General features: G+C 41.9%; 1 protein-coding gene across 1 annotated transcript in view; it reads left to right on the forward strand.

Moving 5' to 3' along the window:
* The window catches only part of LOC139421004 (transient receptor potential cation channel subfamily M member 4-like), a 69,092-nt gene extending 41,817 nt beyond the window's left edge, over window positions 1–27,275 (forward strand). The window contains exons 19-27 of the mRNA XM_071171469.1: window positions 18,561–18,676; window positions 19,483–19,615; window positions 20,507–20,681; window positions 21,042–21,210; window positions 22,040–22,221; window positions 23,031–23,163; window positions 23,409–23,481; window positions 23,742–23,835; window positions 25,050–27,275. Of these exons, the coding sequence (XP_071027570.1) occupies window positions 18,561–18,676; window positions 19,483–19,615; window positions 20,507–20,681; window positions 21,042–21,210; window positions 22,040–22,221; window positions 23,031–23,163; window positions 23,409–23,481; window positions 23,742–23,835; window positions 25,050–25,078 (1,104 nt within the window). The 3' untranslated portion in view covers window positions 25,079–27,275. The remainder of the gene's footprint in view (window positions 1–18,560; window positions 18,677–19,482; window positions 19,616–20,506; window positions 20,682–21,041; window positions 21,211–22,039; window positions 22,222–23,030; window positions 23,164–23,408; window positions 23,482–23,741; window positions 23,836–25,049) is intronic.
* Window positions 27,276–27,529: the final 254 nt, after the last annotated feature.

Here is a 27,529-nt window from a genome sequence, read left to right on the forward strand (position 1 = left end):
TAAAGATGAGCAAAATAAATATTAGAAATACCAAGATGTATTGGATGGTCAAAAAAATTGAAAAATCTATTATTTTATACAAATACAATTTATCAGAACATTTGATTTAGTTTAATAATCTAAAACAGATAAGTCAAAATTATTAAAATTACACAAAAATGTGTTTCCATTTCCATTATATTTTAGTCATTTACAGACATTCTTATCCAGAGTGACTTACAGAGGCAATTAGGGTTGCTCAAGGGCACCTCGGCATGTTTTCACCTAGTTGGCTCGGGGATTCGAACCAGCCCAACGCTCTTAACCACTAGGCTACTTGCTGCTCTAGCAATAGGTAGTAATCGATATTAATAGATAGTAATAATGTATAGTAATTAAGTAGTAATAGATCGTAATTCTACTTTTTTAAGTTCATCTCATTTTAAGGAAATGTATTGTGACTTGACTTTCTGTTTCACTAGGCTATAAAAATGAGGTAACACGCATGTAAAATCATTTTGTCATTCATCACCATGGCAAAGAACTCACAAATGAAAAGAGACACGGTTGTTGACTTTCTTAAATTAGGCAATGGGTACAAGAAACTACTGAAAACCAAAATATACTACTTATCACTATTAGGGCAACAATTAAGAAGTTTAAAACAACTGGAACAGTGGTTAACTTGTCTGGTAGAGGACCCAAGTGTATATTTTCCCCACGCACAGTGAGGAAGATGTTCAGCAGGTAAAGAAAAGTCCAAGGGCCACAGTTGGAGAATTACAGAACTTGGTAAGGTTGCCATAAAAAAAAACTTTATTAAGAGCAACCAACAAATGTAAACACATGGAGAAGGGAAAGGGGATACGTAGTCACTGAATGCATTCAACCGAAAAAATTGTAACCACCGAAAGCCACCAGATTATCTACAGCTGATTTCTTGTTAAACTATCAATATTGGCTAAAATCACCTCAAAGCTGATCTCAATTGCAACCAGCATTGGCTACCGATATGCCTGCTCCCTAACACGGATGTCGGGTTATCTTTTAGTCCCCTTTTAGTCCTCACCTGGCTACCTCTAACCCGGTCAACAGCCCTGCGCTCCCCACAGCAACTCGCCCAAACCTCCCCCACTTCTCCTTCACACAAATCCAGATAGCTGATGTTCTGAAAGAGCTGCAAAATCTGGACCCCTACAAATCAGCCGGGCTAGACAATCTGGACCCTCTCTTTCTAAAATGATCTGCCGAAATTGTTGCAACCCCTATTACTAGCCTGTTCAACCTCTCTTTCGTATCGTCTGAGATTCCCATAGATTAGAAAGCTGCCCCCTCTTCAAAGGGGGAGACACTCTAGATCCAAACTGCTACAGACCTATATCTATTCTACCCTGCCTTTCTAAGGTCTCAACAAACAGATTACCGATCATTTCGAATCTCACCGTACCTTCTCCGCTATGCAATCTGGTTTCAGAGCTGGTCATGGGTGCACCTCAGCCATGCTCAAGGTCCTAAACGATATCATAACCGCCATCGATAATAGACATTACTGTGCAGCCGTATTCATCGTCCTGGCTAAGGCTTTCGACTCTGTCAATCACAACATTCTTATTGGCAGACTCAACAGCCTTGGTTTCTCAAATGATTGCCTCGCTTGGTTCACCAACTACTTCTCCGATAGAGTTCAGTATGTCAAATCGGAGGGCCTGTTGTCTGGACCTCTGGCAGTCTCTATGGGGATGCCACGGGGTTCAATTCTTGGGCCGACTCTCTTCTCTGTATACATCAATGATGTCACTCTTGCTGCTGGTGATTCTTTGATCCACCTCTACGCAGACGACACCATTCTGTGTACCTCTGGCCCTTCGTTGGACACTGTGTTAACTAACCACCAAATGAGCTTCAATGCCATTACAACTCTCCTTCCGTGGCCTCCAACTGCTCTTAAATGCAAGTAAAACTAAATGCATGCTCTTCAACCAATCACTGCCCGTAGCTGCCCGCCCGTCCAGCATCACTACTCTGGACGGTTCTGACATATAATATGTGGACAACTACAAATACCTAGGTGTCTGGTTAAACTGTAAACTCTCCTTCCAGACTCACATTAAACATCTCCAATCCAAAATTAAATCTAGAATCAGCTTCCTATTTTGCAACAAAGCATCCTTCACTCATGCTTCCAAACATACCCTCGTAAAACTGACCATCCTACCGATCCTCAACGTCGGCGATGTCATTTACAAAATAGCCTCCAACACTCTACTCAACAAATTGGATGCAGTCTATCACAGTGCCATCCGTTTTGTCACCAAAGCCTCATATACTACCCACCACTGCGACCTGTATGCTCTCGTTGGCTGGCCCTCGCTTCATACTCGTCGCCAAATCCACAGGCTCCAGGTCATCTACAAGTCTCTGCTAGGTAAAGCCCCGCCTTATCTCAGCTCACTGGTCACCATAGCAGTACCCACCCGTAGCACGCACTCCAGCAGGTATATCTCACTGGTCACCCCCAAAGCCAATTCTTCCTTTGGCCGCCTCTCCTTCCAGTTCTCTGCTGCCAATGACTGGAACTAACTGCAAAAATCTCTGAAGCTAGAGACTCTTACCTCCCTCACTAGCTTTAAGCACCAGCTGTCAGAGCAGCTCACAGATCACTGCACTTGTACATAGCTCATCTGTAAATAGGCCATCCAATCTACCTCATCCCCATACTGTATTTATTTTTTTTATTTTTGTATTTATATATCTTGTTCCTTTGCACCCCAGTATCTCTACTTGCACATGCATCATCTGCACATCCTACCATTCCAGTGTTTAATTGCTATATTGTAATTACTTCGCCACCATGGCCTATTTAAATAAAGGTGAAATAAACAATTGCAACCAACATTTTAAGACAATTTCCCCCTCTGGTGGGTATTATCATCGGAACAATATTGATCCTGCAATTTTATCTGACGAAAGGTAATTTATCTATTTGACTGTCATTCCATACAACTGAAATAAAGTATATCCTTGCTTACCATGGCAAATCTACTGTGGCAATTTACCGGACACCTTGTATGAATGCACAATGACATATCTTTCATATATTAGTGAGAAATAATAATAATACAAAAAAAGGTTAAATTACTTCACACCTTTATTTAACTAGGCAAGTCAGTTAACAACAAATTCTTATTTACAATGACGGCCTACCCCGGCCAAACCCAGACGGCGCTGGGCCAATTGTGTGCCGCCCTATGGGACTCCCAATCACGGCCGGTTGTGATAAAGCCTGGATATATATAACAAGACTGTTAAAGGAGCATAGCGCTGTGCACCAGAACGCTTATTGATGCATGTTCATTCTTGCATATTGAAATGGGGAGGATTGGGAAACGTAGATATTATTGTGATGGCCTATGAAATATGGCTGAAGTGAATTCTACCACTGCAGCAGTAGAGGCTGGTGGGGGAAGCTATAGTAGGATGGGCTCATTGTAATAGCTGGAATGGAATTAATGGAACGATATGGAAACCACATGTTTGACTCTGTTTCATTTATACCATTCCAGCCATTACAATGAGCCAGTCCTCCTATAGCGCCTCCCACCAGCCTCCTCTGAACTGCAGTTAGCATTGTCAATGTGGGTGACATGGAGCTATTGGACTGGCCTTGAAGGAGAAAGTTTCCCAAACTGCAGCATATTAAGACATGTCTTTGTACTGTGTCCAAATGGATTTCAGATGCATCCCCAGACCCAGAGAAACCTGATGAATGCACTGATGAGAAGGATGATGTTAAACTTACTGACAGTGTGTCCCAAACGTCCAGCCGCAAGTCTAACAGGAGTTCACGATCAGTTTTATCCTCCACATCCTCAGCCTGAATTCAAGCTGAAAGAGCAGCAGTAGTAACAAAGGCTGCTGCTCTCAAGTTAAAATACCATCTAGAGCAGGGATGGGCAACTGGCAGCCCTTTTGTAGGCCCACGGATCAATGTCCCCCTGCAAAAATAAGTTAGGGTCTCAACTTACTGTTGAGGGTTGGAGTAGTAGAGTACGAAATTTGATTGTGCATTAGCAGTTTTTCTCTTCGGGCAGTCACTGATAGTCACTCAATTAGCCCATGTCAACAAACATTTTTTAGAAGGTGAATTAATCTCCTTGGCCAGCTATCTAAACTTGTAGTAACAATGGTCAAATTACCGACCAAATTACCGACCCCGATCATCAGATAAAAACTCCACCATATGGCTAAATGTGTAGAATTGCAGGAAATTAGCTGTAAAACGGCACATGTAAAACGGCACATCTGCCCCGTGGCAAAATGTGTAGAATTTAGGGTTGTGACGGTAGGCCTACACATATTCATACTGAACAGTTCGGTACGGGGACCGTGGTTCGGTCCACACTATGAACCCAAATAAAACACTAGGACTATAGGCTATGCCTACGATGTGTTGTAGGCCTCTTGAGTAAACCTGAGCTGAAAAAACATTTCAGGCTATTCTGTTAAAACTACAGCCTATGCACACATTATAATCAACATTCAAATCTTAATTGGCCCATTTGTGAGGCACAACCGGGAATTAGTTCAGTAAAATGCCGAGTGGTGGGGTCTGTAAACCAGGAGGATTCTCCATTGTTGTGTTTGTTGATGAACTTTTACAACACAAAATAACCAAGCGGGATGCAGGAGTACCATTTCAATTTGTTTACGGCCGGTGTAGGCTTGCCTAGTTAAATAAAGGTTACAATTAAAATATATATTTAAGCCCCACATGATACATCCGGTGTCCAGTGTCAGTTCGTCCCGGCATTGATAGTACTGAGCTTCTGTTGTGCATTCTGTACATTTTGTGTTGCGGAGTACAGCTGGGACAGAGTAGGGCTTTAGCCCCACCCATCTCTTTAAGGATTCACGTGATGCCATGTGCTAAACAGAGTGAGAAGTTTAGTAAACAACCAAAGATTTCAAGATTAAAAGTGGTAAAAGTAGTAGGCTACAATAAGGAAAAACTCCAGGTAAAAATACACTTTATCTAATCCTTAGCCTATATCCTAATCTGACTTTGATGCAGGTCATGTTGTTCTTCACATTACCGTCTCTGGTAAACACACACTATATCAAATAAAATCTAATTTGGGTCATGTGAACTAATTTGGGTCATGTGAACTAATTTGGGTCATGTGAAGGAAATGCTATAACCACTCCCCAGCCACATCTCGCTAAGTGGATGGGTCACTATTGTCTAGACATGTGCACATATTCAGGCCATACAATAGATGACCATAATTGCCCCTGGATACACCTGGCTAACTTGATGGGTCACGTAATCATCTGATGAAGTGGAGTCTTTTGTTTAGACATCTAGCCAGCTATCTGAACAATGAACCTGCATAATCCCAACTCATACCACAACCAATACAAATATTGTCGTAGCTGTAGTATGAATCTGCAGGTAGCTAAAGCTAACAACTAGGTTCAATGTTAGCTAGCTAACACTAGGCTATAACTAGCAATGCAACTGGATTTCTGAATCTAATAATATTACTACACAGATGTCGTGGAAATGTTGTCTCCTTTCTCAAACCCCAGAACCATAAACCAACCCTCCATATCAACAGGCATATATCAAATTGTAATTTAGATACAACCAATTCTAAATACAACCAATCCTATCTTGACAAGATCACAGAGACACACTGACTGGCACACAGACATTGTGGAGCCAAGAGATATGTTTACACATGATGATACTTTGACCTCTCCCCTCTCTGCGGCCCATGCAACTTAGTCTTGACATAGAACAGATACTGCAAACCCTGCCACAGTATTATACAAAAATAACATTCTTGATGAGAAGTAATTTACACACATTTGATGAAAATGAAAAACATCTTACATATGTTACCAACAAATTCTGATTATTCCACGACACAGATCATACACGTACTGTAACATTTGCAAGCAAGCCAGCAAGCTAATGTTTACTAGCTAGTTAACCGTATGTGTTAACTTACAATGAAAATGACTTTCTGACAAAATTTTAAACGTATAATATCTGAAATGTAGCTAGACTCTTACCCGTATACACGGATGAACGCGTCATGGCAGACTGGAACCATTTAACTTCATTTTGTTTGTAGCTACATCTTGGTTGGCCAGCAATGTGTCAAGTCACTCCGGTTCATACTGACCGTGGCGTGTGCAGAAAGTTGTATTGGTCACATACACATGTTTAGCAGATGTTATTGCGGGTGTCGCGAAATGCTTGTGTTTCTAGCGCCAACAATGCAGTAATATCTAACAAGTAATATCTAACAAATTCACAACAATACAAACAATGCACACAAAAGTAAAGGAATGGATTTAAGAATATATCAATATTTGGACGAGCAAATGTCGGAGCAGCATAGACTAAAATACAGTAAATACAGTCGTGGCCAAAAGTTTTGAGAATGGCACAAATATTAATTTTAAGTTTGCTGCTTCAGTGTCTTTAGATATTTTTGTCAGATGTTACTATGGAATACTGAAGTACAATTACAAGCATTTCATAAGTGTCAAATGCTTTTATTGACCATTACATGAAGTCAATATTTGCAGTGTTGACCCTTCTTTTTCAAGACCTCTGCAATCCGCCCTGGCATGCTGTTAATTAACTTCTGGGCCACATCCTGACTGATGGTAGCCCATTCTTGCATAATCAATGCTTGGAGTTTGTCAGAATTTGTAGGTTTTTGTTTGTCCACCTGCCTCTTGAGGATTGACCACAAGTTCTCAATGGGATAAAGGTCAGGGGAGTTTCCTGGCCATGGACCCAAAATATCAATGTTTTGTTCCCCGGGCCACTTAGTTATCACTTTTGCCTTATGGCAAGGTGCTCCATCATGGTATTGTTCATCACCAAACTGTTCCTGGATGGTTGGGAGAAGTTGCTCTCTCTGTTGGTAATATTCTTTATTCACGGCTGTGTTCTTAGGCAAAATTGTGAGTGAGCCCACTCCCTTGGCTGAGAAGCAACCCCACACATGAATGGTCTCAGGATGCTTTACTGTTGGCATGACACAGGACTGATGGTAGAGCTCACCTTGTCTTCTCCAGACAAGCTTTTTTCCGGATGCCCCAAACAATCAGAAAGGGGATTCATCAGAGAAAATGACTTTACCCCATTCCTCAGCAGTCCAATCCCTGTACCTTGTAGAATATCAGTCTGTCCCTGGTGTTTTTCCTGGAGAGAAGGGGCTTCTTTGCTGCCCTTATTGACACCAGACCATCCTCCAAAAGTCTTCACCTCACTCTGCGTGCAGATGCACTCACACCTGCCTGCTGCCATTCCTGAGCAAGCTCTGTATCGGTGGTGCCCCGATCCCGCAGCTGAATCAACTTTAGGAGACAGTCCTGGCGCTTGCTGGACTTTCTTGTGTGCCCTGAAGCCTTCTTCACAACAATTGAACCGCTCTCCTTGAAGTTCTTGATGATCCGATAAACTGTTGATTTAGGTGCAATCTTACTGGCAGCAATATCCTTGCCTGTGAAGCCCTTTTTTGTGCAAAGCAATGATGCACATGTTTCCTTGCAGTTAACCATAGTTCACAGAGGAAGAACAATGATTCCAAGCACCACCCTCCTTTTGAAGCTTCCAGTCTGTTATTCAAACTCAATCTGCATGACAGAGTGATCTCCAGCCTTGTCATCGTCAACACTCCCACCTGTGTTAGCGATAGAATCACTGACATGATGTCAGCTGGTCCTTTTGTGGCCGGGCTGAAATGCAGTGGAAATGTTTTGGGGGGATTCAGTTCATTTGCATGGCAAAGAGGGACTTTGCAATTAATTGCAATTCATCTTATCACTCTTCATAACATTCTGGAGTACAGTGCCTTGCGAAAGTATTCGGCCCCCTTGAACTTTGCGACCTTTTGCCACATTTCAGGCTTCAAACATAAAGATATAAAACTGTATTTTTTTGTGAAGAATCAACAACAAGTGGGACACAATCATGAAGTGGAACGACATTTATTGGATATTTCAAACTTTTTTAACAAATTAAAAACTGAAAAATTGGGCGTGCAAAATTATTCAGCCCCCTTAAGTTAATACTTTGTAGCGCCACCTTTTGCTGCGATTACAGCTGTAAGTCGCTTGGGGTATGTCTCTATCAGTTTTGCACATCGAGAGACTGAAATATTTTCCCATTCCTCCTTGCAAAACAGCTCGAGCTCAGTGAGGTTGGATGGAGAGCATTTGTGAACAGCAGTTTTCAGTTCTTTCCACAGATTCTCGATTGGATTCAGGTCTGGACTTTGACTTGGCCATTCTAACACCTGGATATGTTTATTTTTTAACCATTCCATTGTAGATTTTGCTTTATGTTTTGGATCATTGTCTTGTTGGAAGACAAATCTCCGTCCCAGTCTCAGGTCTTTTGCAGACTCCATCAGGTTTTCTTCCAGAATGGTCCTGTATTTGGCTCCATCCATCTTCCCATCAATTTTAACCATCTTCCCTGTCCCTGCTGAAGAAAAGCAGGCCCAAACCATGATGCTGCCACCACCATGTTTGACAGTGGGGATGGTGTGTTCAGCTGTGTTGCTTTTACGCCAAACATAACGTTTTGCACTGTTGCCAAAAAGTTCAATTTTGGTTTCATCTGACCAGAGCACCTTCTTCCACATGTTTGGTGTGTCTCCCAGGTGGCTTGTGGCAAACTTTAAACAACACTTTTTATGGATATCTTTAAAAAATGGCTTTCTTCTTGCCACTCTTCCATAAAGGCCAGATTTGTGCAATATACGACTGATTGTTGTCCTATGGACAGAGTCTCCCACCTCAGCTGTAGATCTCTGCAGTTCATCCAGAGTGATCATGGGCCTCTTGGCTGCATCTCTGATCAGTCTTCTCCTTGTATGAGCTGAAAGTTTAGAGGGACGGCCAGGTCTTGGTAGATTTGCAGTGGTCTGATACTCCTTCCATTTCAATATTATCGCTTGCACAGTGCTCCTTGGTATGTTTAAAGCTTGGGAAATCGTTTTGTATCCAAATCCGGCTTTAAACTTCTTCACAACAGTATCTCGGACCTGCCTGGTGTGTTCCTTGTTCTTCATGATGCTCTCTGCGCTTTTAACGAACCTCTGAGACTATCACAGTGCAGGTGCATTTATACGGAGACTTGATTACACACAGGTGGATTGTATTTATCATCATTAGTCATTTAGGTCAACATTGGATCATTCAGAGATCCTCACTGAACTTTTGGAGAGAGTTTGCTGCACTGAAAGTAAAGGGGCTGAATAATTTTGCACGCCCAATTTTTCAGTTTTTGATTTGTTAAAAAAGTTTGAAATATCCAATAAATGTCGTTCCACTTCATTATTGTGTCCCACTTGTTGTTGATTCTTCACAAAAACATACAGTTTTATATCTTTATGTTTGAAGCCTGAAATGTGGCAAAAGGTCGCAAAGTTCAAGGGGGCCGAATACTTTCGCAAGGCACTGTATATGCAAATTGCCATCATACAAACTGATGCAGCAGACTTTGTGAAAATGAATATTGTGTAATTCTCAAAACTTTTGGCCACGACTGTACATATGAGTAATGCAAAATATGTAAACATTATTAGTTACTAGTGTTCTATTATTAAAGTGGCCTGTGATATCAGGTCTATGTATATAGGGCAGCAGCCTCTAACGTGCTAGTGATGGCTATTTAACAGTCTGATGGCTGTTTTTCAGTCTCTCAGTCCCATCTTTGATGCACCTGTACTGACCTCACCTTCTGGAAAATATAGGGGTGAACAGGCAGTGGCTCGGGTGGTTGTTGTCCTTGATGATCATTTTGGCCTTCCTGTGACATCGGGTGCTGTAGGTGTATTGGATGGAAGATAGTTTGCCCCCGGTGATGCGTTGGGCAGACCGCACCACCCTCTGGAGAGCCTTGTGGTTGCAGGTGGTGCAGTTGCAGTACCAGGCGGTGATACAGCCCAACAGGATGCTCTCAATTGTGCATCTGTAGAAGTTTGTGAGGGTTTTAGGTGCTAAGCTAAATGTCTTCAGCCTCCTGAGTTTGAAGAGGAGCTGTTGCGCCTTCTTCACCACACTGTCTGTGTGGGTGGAGCATTTCAGTTTGGCCGTGATGTGTACACTGAGGCACTTGAAGCTTTCCACTTTCTCCACTGCGGTCCTGTTGATGTGGATAGGGGGGTGCTCCATCTGCTGTTTCCTGTAGTCCACGATCAGCCTATTTGTTTTGTTGATGTTGAGTGAGAGGTTATTTTCCTGGCACCACACTCCCAGGTCCCTCACCTCCTCCCTGTAGGCTGTCTTGTCATTGTTGGTAATCAGGCCTACTGCAGTTGTGTTGTCTGCAAACTTGATGATTGAGTTGGAGGTGTGCGTGGCCACGTAGTCATTGGTGAACAGGGAGTACAGGAGGTGGCTGAGCACGCACCCTTATGGGGCCCCTGTGTTGTGGATCAGCGAAGTGGGGGTGTTGTTTTCTACCTTCACCACCTGGGGGCAGCCTCAGGAAGTCCAGGACCCAGTTGCACAGGGCGGGGTTCAGACCCAGGGCCCCGAGCTTAATGATGAGCTTGGAGTGTACTATGGTGTTGAATGCTGAGCTATAGTCAATGACCAGCATTCTTACATAGGTATTCCTCTTGTCCAGATCGGATACGGCAGTATGCAATGCGATGGCGATTGCATTGTCTGTGGCTCTATTGGGGGGCGGTAAGCAAATTGAAGTGGGTCTAGGGTGTCATGTAAGGTAGAGGTGATATGATCCTTGACTAGTTTCTCAAAGCACTTCATGATTATAGAAGTGAGTGCTATTGGGCAATAGTCATTTAGTTCAGTTACCTTTGCTTTCTTGGGTACAGGAACAATGGCGGACATCTTGAAGCATGAGGGGACAGCAGACTGCAATAGGGAGAGATTGAATATGTCCATAAACACTCCATCCAGCTAGTCTGCGCATGCTCTGAGAACTCCACTGGGGATGCCTCTGTGCCGGAAGCCCTGCTAGGGTTAACACGCTTAAATGTCTTACTCACGTCAGCCACGGAGATGGAGAGCCCACAGTCCTTGGTAGCTGGCCGCGTCGGTGGCACAGTGTTATCCTCAAAACGGGGCGAAGAAGGTGTTTAGCTTATCCGGAAGCAAGACCTCGGTGTCCGCAACGTGGCTGGTTTTCCCTTTGTAGTCCGTGATTATCTGTAGACCCTGCCACATATGTCTCGTGTCTGAGCCGTTGAATTGCGACTCCACTATGTCTCTGTACTGATGCTTTGCCTGTTTGATTGCCTTGTGGAGGGAACAACTACACTGTTTGTATTCGGCCATATTCCCAGTCACCTTGTCATGGTTAAATGTGGTGATTCGCGCTTTCAGTTTTGCGCAAATGCTGCCATCTATCTACGGTTTCCGGTTTTGGTAGGTTTTAATAGTCACAGTGGGTACAACATCTCCTATACATGTCCTGATAAACTTAGTCACAGTATCCATGTATTCGTCAATATTATTCTGAGGCTACCCGGAACATATCCCAGTCCACATGATCAAAACAATCTTGAAGCATGGATCCCGATTGGTCAGACCAGCGTTGAATAGTCTGTAGCACGGGTACTTCCTGTTTGAGTTTTTGCCTATATGAAGGGAGGAGCAAAATAGAGTCGTGATCAGATTTCCTGAAGGGAGGGTGGGGGAGGGCCTTGTAGGCATTTTGAAAAGTTGAGGATCAGTGGTCCAATGTTTTCTCAGAGCGAGTGCTACAGTCAATGTGTTGGTAGAACTTCGGTAGCGTTATCCTCAGATTAGCTTTGTTAAAATCCCCGGCTACAATAAATACGGTGCAGGATATGTAATTTCCAGTTTGCATAGAGTCCAGTGTAGTTCTTTGAGGGCCGTTGTGGTATCGGCTTGAGGGTGAATATACACGGCTGTGACTATAATCAAAGACATTTCTCTTGGGAGGTATTACGGTTGGCATTTGATTGTGAGGTATTCTAGAATGGGTGAACAAAAGGACTTAAGTTTCAATATGTTATCACAATCTCACCATGAGTAGTTAATCATGAAACATATACCCCCACTCTTCTTCCCAGAGAGATCTTTATTCCTGTCTCCGCAATAAACTGAGAACCCAACTGGCTGTACGGACTCAGTATATCCCGAGAGAGCCATGTTTCCATGAAACAGACTATGTTACAATCCCTTATTTCTTTCTGGAAGGAGAACCTCGCCCTGAGCTTGTCAACTTTATTATCCAGAGACTGAACATTAGCGAGTAATATACTCGGAAACGGTGTGTGGTGTGTGGGCCTCCTGAGTCGGACTAGGAGTCCACTCCGAATTCCTCTTGGATCAGCCTCTGGAATCAGTTCAATTGCCCTGGGGAACAAAGGATCCAATTAGGGAAAGTCGTATTCCTGATTGTAATGCTGGTAATGCTGGTGAGTTACCGCCGCTCTGATATCCAGAAATTCTTTCCCTGTTGTATGTAATAACATCAAAACATTTCTGGGCTAGTAATGTAAGAATTTTTTTTTTAAATACTGCAGTGGCTTAGGAGCTAGAAGCATGGCTGCCCTAACTGTCGGTACCATCTCAACACCATCTTAACTGAGTCACACGTGACAAATCACTTGCGGTACGGTTTTGGAAAAATAAAACATTAATTGCAGTGCCTTAAGAAAGTATTCATACACGTTGACTTATTCCACATTTTGTTGTGTTACAGCCTGAATTCAAAATGGCTTAAATGAATCTACACAAAACTCCATAATGACAAAGTGAAAACATGTATTTCAACATTTTTTGCTAATTGTTTGAAAATTAAATACAGAAAATATCTAATTTACATACAGTACCAGTCAAACTTTTGGACACACCTACTCATTCAAGGGTTTTTCTTTTTTTTTTTTTTTACTATTTTCTACATTGTAGAATAATACTGTAGACATCAAAACTATGAAATAACACATATGGAATCATGTAGTAACCAAAATTATATTTAAACAAATTATATTTAATCTTTTAGATTCTTCAAAGTAGCCACCCTTTGCCTTGATGACAGCTTTGAACACTCTTGGCAGACCCTTTGCTATGAGACTCGAAATTGAGCTCAGGTTCATCCTGTTTCCATTGATCATCTTTGACATGTTTCTACAACTTGATTGGAGTCTCTACCTGTGGTAAATTCAATTGATTGGAAATTATTTGTAAAGGCACACACCTGTCTATATAAGTTCCCACAGTTGACAGCGCATGTCAGAGCAAAAAACAAAGCCATGAGGTTGAAGGAATCATCCGTAGAGGTCCGAGACAGGATTGTGTCGAGGCACAGATCTGGGGAAGAGTACCAAAAAATGTCTGCAGTATTGAAGGTTCCCAAGAACACAGTGGCCTCTATCATTCTTAAATGGAATACATTTGAAACCACCAAAACTCTTCCTAGAGCTGGCCGCCGAGCCGAACTGAGCAATCAGAGAAGAAGGGCCTTGGTCAGAGAGGTGACCAAGAACCTGATCGTCACTCTGACAGAGCTCCAGAGTTCCTCTGTGGAGATGGGCGAACCTTCCAGAAGGACAACCATCTCTGCATCACTTCACCAATCAGGCCTTTATGGTAGAGTGGCCAGACAGAAGCCACTCCTCAGTAAATGGCACATGACAGCCCACTTGGAGTTTGCCAACAGGCACCTAGAGAACTTTCAGACCATGAGAAACAAGATTAAACTTTTTGGCCTGAATTCCAAGCGTCATGTCTGGAGGAAACCTGGCACCTTCCCTACGGTGAAGGATGGTGGTGGCAGCATGCTGTGGGGATGTTTTTCAGTGGCAGGGACTGGGAGACTAGTCAGGATCGATATAAAAATGAACGGAGCAAAGTACAGAGAGATCCTTGATGAAAACCTGCTCCAGAGTGCTCGGGACCTCAGACTGGGGCAAAGGTTCACCTTTTCAACAGGACAGCGACCCTAAACATATAGCCAAGACAACGCAGGAGTGGTTTCGGGACTCTGAATGTCCTTGAGTGGTCCAGCCAGAGCTTGGACTTTAACCCATCCCAACATCTCTGGAGAGACCTGAAAATAGCTGTGCAGCAACACACATCCAACCTGACAGAACTTGAGAGGAGAAACTCCACAAATGCAGATGTGCCAAGCTTGTAGCATCATACCCAAGTAGACTCAAGGCTGTACATCGCTGCCAATGGTGCTTCAACAATGTACTGAGTAAGGGTCTGAATACTTATGTAAATGTGGTATTTCCATTTTATTTATTTATTTTTGCAAACATTTCTGAAAACCTGTTTTTGCTTTGTCATTGTGGAGTATTGTGTGTAGATTGATGAGGGGAAAACATGATTTAATCCATTTTAGAATAATGCTGTAACGTAACAAAATGTGGAAAATTTCAAGGGGTCTGAATACTTTCTGAATGCACTGTATAGGGTCCAACAGCTGACTGTGAATGTCAGAGCAGAAACTATACCTTGAAGTCTAAGGAACTGTCAGTAGATATCTGAGATATAATTGTGATGAGGCATATTTCTGGGGAAGGGTATAAAACAATTTCTAAAGTGTTGAAACTTTCATAATTGGGAAATGGAGAGAAAAAATATGGAACTACCATGCCTAGAGCTGGCCGTTCGGACAAGAAGTACCTTGGTCAGGGAGGTGACCAAGAACACAATGAACACTCTGACAGAACTCCAGAGGTCCTTGGCTGAGATGGGAAAACCTGCCAGAAGGACAACAGCACTTCAGAAATCTGGGCTTAATGGGAGAGTGTCCAGACGGAAGCCACTCCTGAGAAAAATGCACATGACAGCACACCTGGAGTTTGCAAAAAAGGCACGTGAGACTGAGATCTTAAGGCAAAAGATTCTGTGGTCTGATGAAACACTCTTTGGCCTGAATGCAAAGTCTGGAGAAAACCACGCACTGCTTATCACCCATCTAACACCATCCCTACCGTGGTGGCAACATAATGCAATGGGATGCTTTTCAGCGGTAGGGAGACTTCTAAGGCTCGAGCCAAATACAGGCAAATCCTTGATGATAACCTGCTTCAGAGGGCAAACAAACTTAGACTGGGGGGCGAAGATTTACGTTCCAACAGGACAATGACCCCAAGCACACAGCCAAAGCAACGCTGGGATGACTTCAGAAGAAGAATGTGAAAGTCCGTGAGTGGCCCAGCCGGAGCCCAGACTTGAATCCGCCGCCAAAGGAGCTTCTACAAAGTATTGACCTGGGTATAAATACTTACAGTTGAAGTCGGAGGTTTACATACACTTAGGTTGGAGTCATTAAAACGAGTTTTTCAACCACTCCACAAATGTCTTGTTAACAAAATATATTTTTGGCAAGTCGGTAAGGACATCTACTTTGTGCATGACACAAGTAATTTTTCCAACAATTGTTTACAGACAGATTATTTCACTAATAATTCACTGTATCACAATTCCAGTGGGTCAGAAGTTTACATACACTAAGTTGACTGTGCCTTTAAACAGCTTGGAAAATTCCAGAAAATTATGTCATGGCTTTAGAAGCTTCTGATAGGCTAATTGACATAATTTGAGTCAATTGGAGGTGTACCTGTGGATGTATTTCAAGGCCTACCTTCGAACTCAGTGCCTCTTTGCTTGACAACATGGGTAAATAAAAAAACATCAGCCAAGACCTCAGAAAGAAATTGTAGATCTCCACAAGTCTAGTTCATACTTGGGAGCAATTTCCAAATGCCTGAAGGTACCACATTCATCTGTACAAACAATAGGTGTATAAACACCATGGGACCACGCAGCCATCATACCGATCAGGAAGGAGACGCATTCTGTCTCCTAGAGATGAACTAACTTTGTTGCGAAAAGTGCAAGTCAGTCTCAGAACAACAGCAAAGGACCTTGTGAAGATGCTGGAGGAAACAGGTACAAAATGATCTATATCCACAGTAAACAAGTCCTATATCGACTTAACCTATATCAACAAAGATCGTACTTTTTGGAGAAATGTCCTCTGGCCTGATGAAACAAACATAGAACTGTTTGGCCATGATAACCATCGTTATGTTTGGAGGAAAAAGGGGCAGGCTTGCAAGCCGAAGAACACCATCCCAACCGTGAAGCACGGGGGTGGCAGCATCATGTTGTGTGGGTGCTTTGCTGCAGGAGGGACTGGGGCACTTCACAAAATAGATGGTGTCATGAGGTAGGAAAATGTGGATATATTGAAGCAATTGAGTGTATGTAAACTTCTAACCCACTGGGAATGTGATGAATGAAATAAAAGCTTAAATAAATCATTCTCTCTATTATTCTGACATTTCACATTCTTAAAATAAAGTGGTGATCCTAACTGACCTAAGACAGGGAATTTTTATTATATTTCTGTATTTTATTTTCAATAAATTTGCAAACAATTCTAAAAACATGTTTTTTTACTTTGTCATTCTGGGGTATTGTGTGTAGATGGGTGAGGGGAAAAAAGATGTTTAATCAATTTTGACTTCAGGCTGTAACAACAAAATGTGGAATAAGTCAAGGGGTATGAATTTGTTCTGAAGGCACTGTATGTGTGCGATTGCCACTAATCTTCTGTGAAGTGTGTGTACCCCCCCTACTGGCTGAAGGGGAATACAGTCCAAAGGCCTACAGCAGGTGTTGGCAACAGGACAGGGTCCAAAAAGACTGTAAAATCACCAGAAAGTCACCCAAACATTTGAAGTATTCCCACAAAGTAATAACAAATACATAGATATTATTTTTCTACTTAAATCGAACTCTGGACATTGGATTTGTATGTGTCAAGACTAATCATTTACCACTCTCCATTGTGGCTAAAGGATTGGGATGAAAATTGTATTGGTACTGTTCTATTTGACAATTTAGTCACTACAGCCGTTATCCTCGCTAGGGTAGGGTTCACAAAGTATTGAAAACAGGGACCCGTGCTAATCATTTCACGCCTATCGTTTTGTTGTATTACTTGTTTAACAAAATCTCTTCCTCAGAGCAATTGTATCCCTAGTCAAAAAATCATGTAGGATTCCCCCCAAACATTCTATAGAAAATCCTATCAGATTTTGAAACTTTGTATTGGTCATACTCCAAATGAACATGCAGCCTTGAATCACTCCCGTATTGTGATCGTGTGTTTAAGAGGTTGAGAACCTCAGGGAATTATCACTGGTGTAGTTGAAGATTGTGCTCTGGAGACATCGGAGGGAGGCTGTTTCTCAGTTTAATCTTGATTGCAGTTTAATGTATGTGTTCAGGTTTCTGTCCCATATTTAGCGCTGAGATGTCCAATTAAGCTGTGTTTATCCAGTTGTGTTGTCCATACAATGTGGTTTGCAATAACAATTAATAGAATTATATCCATACTATGGCTTGACAGGTTATAAGTATGCAGATCAAACAAACGGGCTGCTGCACAGTTGCTATGGAAGGTCTTTCTAGAGTGCCCGGTTAAATTGTGCAAAAGAAAATTGTTTTACTCTGTAAATGGTTAAACTAGTGATATGTGTAATGCTATCAGCCTAAATGAAAATATAGATTTATTTTTTTACATATTCTATTATTTTAAATTGCGCTAACTTCCTGTATGTGGAAAGTATGTGTTAATACAGTACATTACACAACCTCGCGTTTTGACCACATTGAATTGAGGGTACTTGCACATCCTTTTTTACCTCAGATTAGTGATGTTATTATAAATGTTTATACTAATGACAATGACAATATCGATGGCTTAAAAACCGATCAATATCATTGGTTTTGTACTGTTTTTGTCAAATGTGCTGGCAGGTCTTAGGACTTAGAATTCTACTATAATTTTCAAACTGAAATGGCAGGGAAAAATTGCTGTCCTTACACCTACTGTATACATGGATTTGAGAGACAAACTATCGCTCAAATAACAGCCAACCGATGTCACTGTTGATATCCTGTGCCTGGTTGTGAGTTGTTGAAAATAAATAACAAAGCAACTGATTTGTTTCCTTCCCTGTTTCGGAAGCCTCCCAAAACTTCCATGCGATGTTCTAGAATTTAGATCGTATGTCTTCAGCAAATTCTCTTCTAACCAGCGATATTAAAATTATTCTCATTCAGCGTGGCCTTTGAACAGTGTTTGTTTTAAACAGTGCATACATCCCACACGTTTGCATCACTCCGACATGAAGCTGGTTGTCTTCAGCAGGTTGTCCTCTAAAGAGTGTCCAGTAGGATTCCAATAGGATTCTGATAGAGGTGACACAAAATCCTATAGGATTGGGAGAATCCTGTACAATTCTATTGGACTAGAAAAGTAATCCGATTGGATCCTTTAGGATTTTGTCACCCAAATCAGAATCCTATTATACTAATGCCTTTTGATTAGGGATTACTATAATACAATAACATTATTATATTTTTTGCATACAATATAGCTCAGTATTTGTATTATTTGTTTTATACAGTCTTTTTTGCTCATCATTATCAAGGGAACCAATCATTTTGTAGGTGACTGTAGATATATATTAATGACCATCTACTCTCTCACACACACACTTTCCCCCTCTCTCTCTCTCCACCAGACATTCTTCAGGGGCAACACCACTTTATATCAGAGAATGAAGCTCTACATCGAGGACATGTGGAATAAGTGTGACATCACAGCCATCTCACTCTTTGCACTGGGAATGTGCTGCAGGTGTGTGCATTTACAGTAGCTACAAGAAGATACTGAGTATACGAAACATTAAGAACATGAAGCTCTTTCCATGACAGACTGATCAGGTGAATGAATCCAGGTGAACGCTATGATCCCTTATTGATGTCACTTGTTAAATCCACTTCAATCAGTATAGATGAAGGGGAAGAGGACAGGTTAAAGAAGTATTTTTAAGTCTTGAAACACTTGAGACATGATTGTGTATCATTCAGATGGTGAATGGGCAAGACACAAAATGCAAGTGCCTTTGAACGGGGTATGGTGTTAGGTGCCAGGCGCACTTGTTTGTGTCAAGAACTGCAACGCTACTGGGTTGTGTATCAAGAATGATTCACCACCCAAAGGACATCCAGCCAACTTGACACAACTGTGGGAAGCATTGGAGTCAATATGGGTCAGCAACCCTGTGGTATGCTTTCGACAAGTAGAGTCCATACCCCTACGAATTGAAGCTGTTCTGGGAGCAAAGGGGGGGAGAGGTGCAACTCAATATTAGCAAGGTGTTCTCAGTGTAATGTGTTTATGTTTCTGTGTTTCGATGTAAACAAGGCTTTTTATTTACATGATTATTTTAAATGTATGTAGTTCTGTCCTTGAGCTGTTCTTGTCTATTAATGTCATGTAATTTGTCATATTTTATGTTTTGTATATGGACCACAGGAAGAGTAGCAGCTGCATCAGCAACAGCTAATGTGTATCCTAATAAATAAATCAATAAATGGATAAATATATATATTGTGTGTGTGTGTCTGTGACTATAACCAGGTGTTTGTTGTGTGTTCTAGAATGTTCCCGTGGTCCTATGAGTTTGGCCGTGCTGTGTTGGCTGTGGACTACATGGTGTTTACCCTCCGTCTCATCCACATCTTCGCCATCCACAAACAGCTGGGACCCAAGATAATCATTGTTGAAAAAATGGTGAGTGCTTTCTAAAAAGAAAGAGAAAACCCTGTGCACTGCAGTGTCTAAATAGTAGACTTAGACATTGCGTCGTTGTATCTGTCTCATTATGAGGACATGGGAGCATGGACAGTGCCATTGTGGCCATCTCCATTTTAAAGTAGTCCATTTTATTCTACTACTTCCATGAGTTGGCAGGCAAACTGAAAGGTTGCCAAAGATGGTGGATAAATTAAGATGAATGACTCCACGACTTCACCATTTCATTTTTTTTTTCAAGGTTCCTGTCTATGTAAGTGGGCGTTCCCTCTCTTGTGTGAGAATGCTTTCCTACATGAGCGCACATTTCCTCTATAATCGCTGGGATGCTCACATAAGAGAGGAAACAGCTGGATTTGGTCTACATTTTGGCAGTGAGATGTCTCTTTTCTCTACTGTCTCTGGGGCACACCCTCCGCGGGCGTAGGCAGTAAGTAGACCAAAGCAGCCCCGCCTCAGAAAAAATAAGGGAGTGGGATGCCTCGCTTCATATACTGTCTCTGAAGGTGCATAATGCCACCTAGAGTGTATTGTTATAACAGGTATGAAGCCAATGTTTGTGATGTATTGCCACCTGCAGTTATGGAATGTTTGCTCACAATTATAATTGGCTGATCCCTCCTGATGACCCGCATTGTGATCCTTCCTTGGCCCATAGGAAGTCCCACCCAGTTGACTACTTAAAGATTGTGGAAGTTCATAATGGCGCTGGCCATGCTAAAATGGGCTTTTGGGCACTAGAGTCCTCTATCTGTCTCTATGGTCTAGCTCCAGGTGCTGGTTTTGGCAGTAACGACTAGTATCAAAACTGAACACTAGATGGTGATGCCATTTTCCCCAATGAATATCTGTTCCCCTCCTGATTGGCAGATGAAAGACATCTTCTTCTTCCTGTTCTTCCTGGCGGTGTGGCTCCTGGCCTACGGTGTAGCCAATCAGGCGCTGCTCTACTCCTATGACCCCCGTCCCGGTTGGATATTTCGCAGAGTGTTCTACAGGCCATACCTACACATATTTGGACAGATCCCCATACACGAAATGGATGGTGCGTTGATGTTTGTGTACGAATGTGGTTTGCATGTGTATGTAACATAGTATAATCTCACCTAGATATTTTAAAATGAATGCACTAAATTTTAATCGCTCTGGAATAGAGAGTCTGCTAAATAAAAACAAATATATATATATATATATATTACTCTCTCTCTTTCTCTCTCTCTTTCTCTATTCTTTCACTCCTCTCTCTCTGCATCCCCCCTTACATCAACACCTACCCAATCTACCCTCTTTGCCCTACCATTTTAAATATTTATTTTCACACCCCTCCTTCTGCTTCTTCCCATCCTTTCAAACTCTCCCCCTCTCACTGCCTCCTGCCCTCGTCTCCCTGTCTCTCTGTCGGTAGCTGATAAACTGGATGAGGGGATAGAGTGCACCAATAACGCCACTCTGGTCGAGGCGGGGGCAGAGCCCTGCATGAGTACCGACCACAATTGGCTGGTGGTCATCTTATTGGTCATCTTCCTGCTGGTCACCAACATCCTCCTGGTCAACCTGCTCATCGCCATGTTCAGGTAATGGACCCTCTGTCTGTCCCTCTTTTACTTTCTCTACCTCTTCCACTCTCTGTCTACCTTTCACTCTCTCTAGCTCTTCACATTGACGAGTGTTGAGGAAGTTATCAAGAGATAACTTAGAGATGTATTAATTCTCGAGACATTACTGTAATATTACTCAAACGTAGCCCTACCTCCAAATCATGTTTGTTGCCATGCTTCCCTTGGAGATCTGCAGAATGTTGTATAGCCAAAACAGTTTGAATCGTCCTCTGATTTTTATTAGAGGGCTCCCGAGTGGCGCATTGGTCTAAGGCACTGCATCTCAGTGCTAGAGGCGTCACTACAGACACCCTGGTTTGAATCCAGGCTGCATCACAACCAGCCATGATTGGGAGTCCCATAGGGCATTGTACAATTGGCCCAGCAACATTTCGTCCCGATACCTCTACTGCAACTCTCTTCAATGAGAATAAGCTCTCTGTCCTTCTTTCCCATCTAGCGCCCCCCTCCATATCCCTGTTTCACTCTCCTTGTGTTCCCCTCGACAGATCGTCACTCATTCAATAGGCCCCTCTAATCCGTGGGTTGAATTTCTCTTATTTTATCTAGTTCCTCAGGGTGTCTTGGAATAGTGTTGTTGGATTTAATTTAATCAACTTTTTTTATTTGAGTGTTGTCCTAATGGCATGTTTTTCTGGCTCAGCTTTATCTGTGTGTCATTGGGGCTCAAAATGTCATGAACTAAAAAATATAATAAAACCAATCTTTTTTTATATGAGCGAGAGTCACCTATTTCCTGATATTCAGCCTTTTCACTGTCTCCCTCTCTCTGCCTTTCCTCCAGTCACACGTTCTCCAAAGTGCAGGAGCACAGCGACAACTACTGGAAGTTCCAGCGCTACAATCTGATCGTGGAGTATCACTCCAGACCCTGCCTGGCACCACCCTTCATCCTCATCTCCCACCTCCACCTCTTTATCAAGAGACACATCCGCAAGATCCCCTCCACGAAGATCAAACACTTTGGTGAGAGAGGGAGGAAGATAGAGGGAGGGAATGGGAGGGAGAGCATGAGGAGGGAAGGGAGGGAGAAAGGGAGGGAGAGGGAGGAAAACAGTGCCGGCGCCAGAACGAATCAGTTGGAAAGGCATTTGATATCTATAGTGTGGCACATTTTTTCATGGGACCTCCTATGTATGTATAAAAAAAAAGGCATGTAATTTAACTGTAAAAAGGTATTACCTTTTAATGTGCCATCAACACAACCAGTTATGTTTTCATTTGGTTGTCAAACAAATCACTTCAAAAAGTAGGATATCTTTGCACATTAGTCCCAAAATTATTCCAGCATCTTAACAGTACACTGTGCACCCACCAACTTTCCTTCAATTTGCAACTGGCTGGAACTATCTCCCCGGAGAATGCATCAGAGTGAGCGCCCCTCAGTCTTACTATATACAGCTCATACATCTGATGCTGTCTCGCCAAAAAGAGTATGACATGTCATACTATTTTTGTCCAGACAACATCAGATACATGGACTACACTTACTGTGGGGGGGGGGGGGGGGGGGGGGGGGGGGGGGGGGGTGCCGCTGTTTCACTCTCTCAGATTCTTTATCTGAGATTGATGCATCTTTCTGTCTGCGCCCGTCTCGGTCAAATAAATGATCATAACGCCGGCCCGGTAGGAAGACCAGTGATCAGATAATTCACTTCAAGTATTGAACTTCAAGTATTTTAGAAGTCCACTTCCATTTTTTCCATATTTTTTTTCTCATTTTCTCTCCTTCCCAATTTCTTTGTTCTTCTCCTCCTCCTCTATCCCTCATTCAGTTCTGGAGATTCATGGTAGGGAGGCCAGTAGACTGAACACGTGGGAGGCCATCCAGAAGGAGAATATACTCTTTGCCCAGAACAAACGAGAGAGAGAGAAAGACTCAGAGAGACTCAAACGCACCTCCGTCAAGTGAGACATCTCACCTAGACTAAATGCCAGATTCATTTAACAGCTTCAGTTAACAGCTCGGCTTCTATCTGGCCTATGAATAGAATGGTTGAGATGCTGTAGCTGATGGATCCTCCTGTGTTAGGAATCGGGTCAATAACATTTTAAATTCATGAATCGGAACTTCAATTCACTTCCTGAATGGACTGGGAAGTGAATTGACCCCTAACCTTTGTTGTGGTCCTGTGTTGTGGTCATGTTTGAAGGGTGGACAATGTATTAAAGCAGATGGCAGAGATTCGGGACCACGACCGCAGGCTGAGAATGTTGGAAACCGAGGTTAGTGTCACCCTGCTTTATCTGCCCAGTGGCAACCAGACACACGTGCCAGAAGTTTCAGTGCTCCTTAATGGGCGGGATGGTTTAGTGGGTGTGTGTGTGTCTGTGCACGCACGTGTGTTGGTTAGTGTGTAATCGTAAGTATGTGTGTGTCTTCATTTGGACTGCAGCTGTTGCATCTGCCTGCTCAGCACTGAACAGACCACATCCGTCATGGTTCTCTCTCTCTCTTTCTCTCTCCGTCCCTCTCACATTCCCAGTTGGAGTACTGTTCTAGTGCCCTCTCCTGGATGACGGAGGCTCTCTCTCAGAGTAACTTGGTAAAGACCACACGTCCTCCGCCCGCTCTCAGAGGTAAGGTTGCATACAGTTTACCTTATGATATAGGTTACATGTATGATCTATTTCTATGGAAGGTTGCCTCCTACCTCTCCAGTCACGGAATATAACATGTAAATTATTAGAATGTATTGATCCCCAGTACATTTTATTACTTGGACTTACAGTTGAAGTCGGAAGTTTACATTCACCTTAGCCAAATACATTTAAACTCAGTTTTTCACAATTCCTGACATTTAATCCGAGTAAAAATTCCCTGTCTTAGGCCAGTTAGGATCACCACTTTATTTTAAGAATGTGAAATGTCAGAATAATAGTAGAGAGAATGTTTTATTTCAATCATCACATTCCCAGTGTGTCAGAAGTTTACATACACTCAATTAGTATTTGGTCGCATTGCCTTTAAATTGTTTAACTTGGGTCAAACGTTTCGGGTAGCCTTCCACAAGCTTCCCACAATAAGTTGGGTGAATTTTTGCCCATTCCTCTTGACAGAACTGGTGTAACTGAGTCAGGTTTGTAGGCCTTGCTTGCACACGCTTTTTCAGTTCTGTCCACAAATTCTCTATGGGATTGAGGTCAGGGCTTTGTGATGGCCACTCCAATACCTTGACGTTGTTGTCTTTAGGCCATTTTGCCACAACTTTGGAAGTATGCTTGGGGTCATTGTCCATTTGGAAGACCCATTTGCGACCAAGCTTTATCTTCCTGACTGATGTCTTGAGATTTTGCTTCAATATATCCACATAATTTCAGACTTGTGGAGGTCTACAATTTTTTTCTGAGGTCTTGGCTGATTTATTTTGATTTTCCAATGATGTCGAGTAAAGAGGCATTGAGTTTGAAGGTAGGCCTTGAAATACATCCACAGGTACACCTCCAATTGACTCAAATGATGTCAATTAGCTTATCAGAAGCTTCTAAAGCCATTACATCATTTTCTGGAATTTTCCAAGTTGTTTAAAGGCACAGTCAACTTAGTGCATGTAAACTTTTGACCCACTGGAATTGTGATACAGTGAATTATAAGTGAAATAATCTGTTGGAAACAATTGTTGGAAAAATTACAAAGTAGATGTCCTAACCGACTTGCCAAAACTATAGTTTGTTAACAAGAAATTTGTAGAGTGGTTGAAAAACAAGTGTTATTGACTCCAACCTAAGTGTATGTAAACTCTGACTTCAACTGTATGTAATAATTGCAGTTTCTGTTATGTTTTTACTTTCAGATCTGACCTCTCTCTCTCCAACTAGTTGACAAATGTCTGATGGAGAATAGTGAAATCTGGACGCGCACACACGACCTCTTAGCTGTCCCTCAAAGTCAATGATGACAAATGTTCCTCTTGTGGATTGGGGATATCACTTTAAACACACACACACACACACACACACACACACACACACACACACACACACACACACACACACACACACTCAAACCTAGAATCACTGTCACTCAGGGCCAGTGGTGTGAAGTACTTAAGTAAAAATACTTTAAAGTACTACCTACTACCTTAAAGTACTAAGTGGTTTTTGGGGGTATCTGTACTTTACTTTACTATTTATATTTTTGGCAACTTTTACTCTTACTTCACTGCATTCCTAAAGAAAATGATATTATTTTTACTCAATACATTTCCCTGACACCCAAACGTACTCGTTACATGTTGAGTGCTTAGCAGGACATGAAAATTGTCAAATTCACACACTTATCAAGAGAACATCCCTTGTCATCCCTACTGCCTCTATTCTGACGGACTCACCAAACACATGCTTTGTTTGTAAATTATGTCTGAGTGTGGGAGCGTAAAATAAACAGGAAAATAAACAGGACAATAATGCCGTCTGGGGTGCTTAATATAAGGAATTTGAAATGATTTATACTTTTACTTTTATAGTATATTTTAGCAATTACATTTACTTTTGATACTTAAGTATATTTCAAACCAAATACTTTTAGACTTTTACTCAAGTAGTATTTTACTGGGGGACTTTCACTTTTACTTGAATCATTTTGTGTTAAGGTATCTTTACTTTCACTCAAGTATGTCAATTGGGTACTTTTTCCACCACTGCTCAGGGCCAAGGAATGTCAAGCAATGCCAAACACGGACTCGATGCTCTTTCATCCATCCTTTCAATGTCGTTTTTTAGCGTTGATCATTTGAACTACTGTCATCTAATATGTGGACCATTGTTGCTCTTCTATGTTATACTTTGTTGTTCCTATGTTCTATAAATCTTGTTCCTGTGGGTTATAGAATGTGAGGAGAACAGAACAATCTGTTCTTCATGTAATATGTATAGACATTTTTAAAAGGTATATTCAACCTGACACAATCACAAAAATGTTGGTTTGCAGTCAATGACCAAAAGCGCCCTCTTTGGGCGCATGGTATTAATATTTTTCATAATTTCATAATTAATAAAGATTAAAACATACAACAAAAATATGTTGTTTTTATGTCAAGGTATTGTTATATTTCAGTCTTCTGTGATGTATATAAAGTGCAATATTGGAATGCTAACTCAACATTCTATAGATTTCAAGTCAATATGTGACATGGTACAGGTGTCTTATTTTTTTTAAGCATCGAGTAATTGTCTCTGGCCCCTCCCAGTTAGCTGGAGTGATGAGCTCTACAGCAGTCTCACAACTCAATCACTGGTTGAAAACTGTTTTTTGTAGATTTGTAGATAATTGTAATAATAATCTGGGACTCACCCACAAACAGGACAAGCCTGGCCTGCTGAGGAGTGACGGACTCCATCCTAGCTGGAGGGGTGCTCTCATCTAATCTACAAACATAGACAGGGCTCTAACCGCCTTAGCTCCACAATGAGATAGGGTGCAGATCAGGCTGTTAGCCAGCCTGCCAGCTTAGTGGTCAATGTAGGAGAAAATTCATGACTATGGGTGATTTTCCAGTATCTAGACTGTTCTCCCAGAAGTTGTGAGCAGAATCAACAGAGTTAATTCAGAATAAAGACTGAGGCCAGGTGAATGAACAGAGCTGGATCAGCATGGAGTTAATCACTAGACATGTAAAAACAGAACGTAAGCAGCAAATGTATGCCTGTGCTGTTATAGGCCTGAGGGAAGTTATTGCCTGGTCCTGTGACTAGCTTTAATGCATGTGATTGTATTGTATATGTATGTCTGTGCCATTACAGGCTTGGGGAGAGCCATTGTGTAGTCCTATGCGTATCATTGGACAGACACCTGCATTATTATTGTTTTTGTATCATTGCTATGGATACGCCACCAATATAATCTGTAAACAAGCAAGAATTGAGACAGAAAGATAATGTTGGCAAGAGGTGAAGGGGTGTTAATCATCAACATAGAGAGGAATGACCATGTGTGTTATCTGAAAGTGGGAATCTAAAATGCCTATTCCATGGAATTGCTCGGCTTTGTTACTTTTTGTAATAAAGTCTATTTGAATTCACAAGCTCCAGTATCTGAGAAATATTTGATTCAATATTTCCAAGACATCTGTCACTAGCACAGTCAGTGTAGTTAGCTCAGCTATCCCCATTGAGACCATGTCTGTGCCTCGATCTAGGTTGGACAGTGTTCACTTTAGCAATCTCACTGGAAAAAAATACCTCCTCCATTCCTGTCATTATTGAAAGAGATTGTGATACCTCACATCTCAAAATAGGGCTACTTAATGTTAGATCCTTCACTTCCAAAGCAGTT

The sequence above is a fragment of the Oncorhynchus clarkii genome, chromosome 12, assembly GCF_045791955.1.
Source record: "Oncorhynchus clarkii lewisi isolate Uvic-CL-2024 chromosome 12, UVic_Ocla_1.0, whole genome shotgun sequence".
Taxonomy (NCBI): domain Eukaryota; kingdom Metazoa; phylum Chordata; class Actinopteri; order Salmoniformes; family Salmonidae; genus Oncorhynchus; species Oncorhynchus clarkii.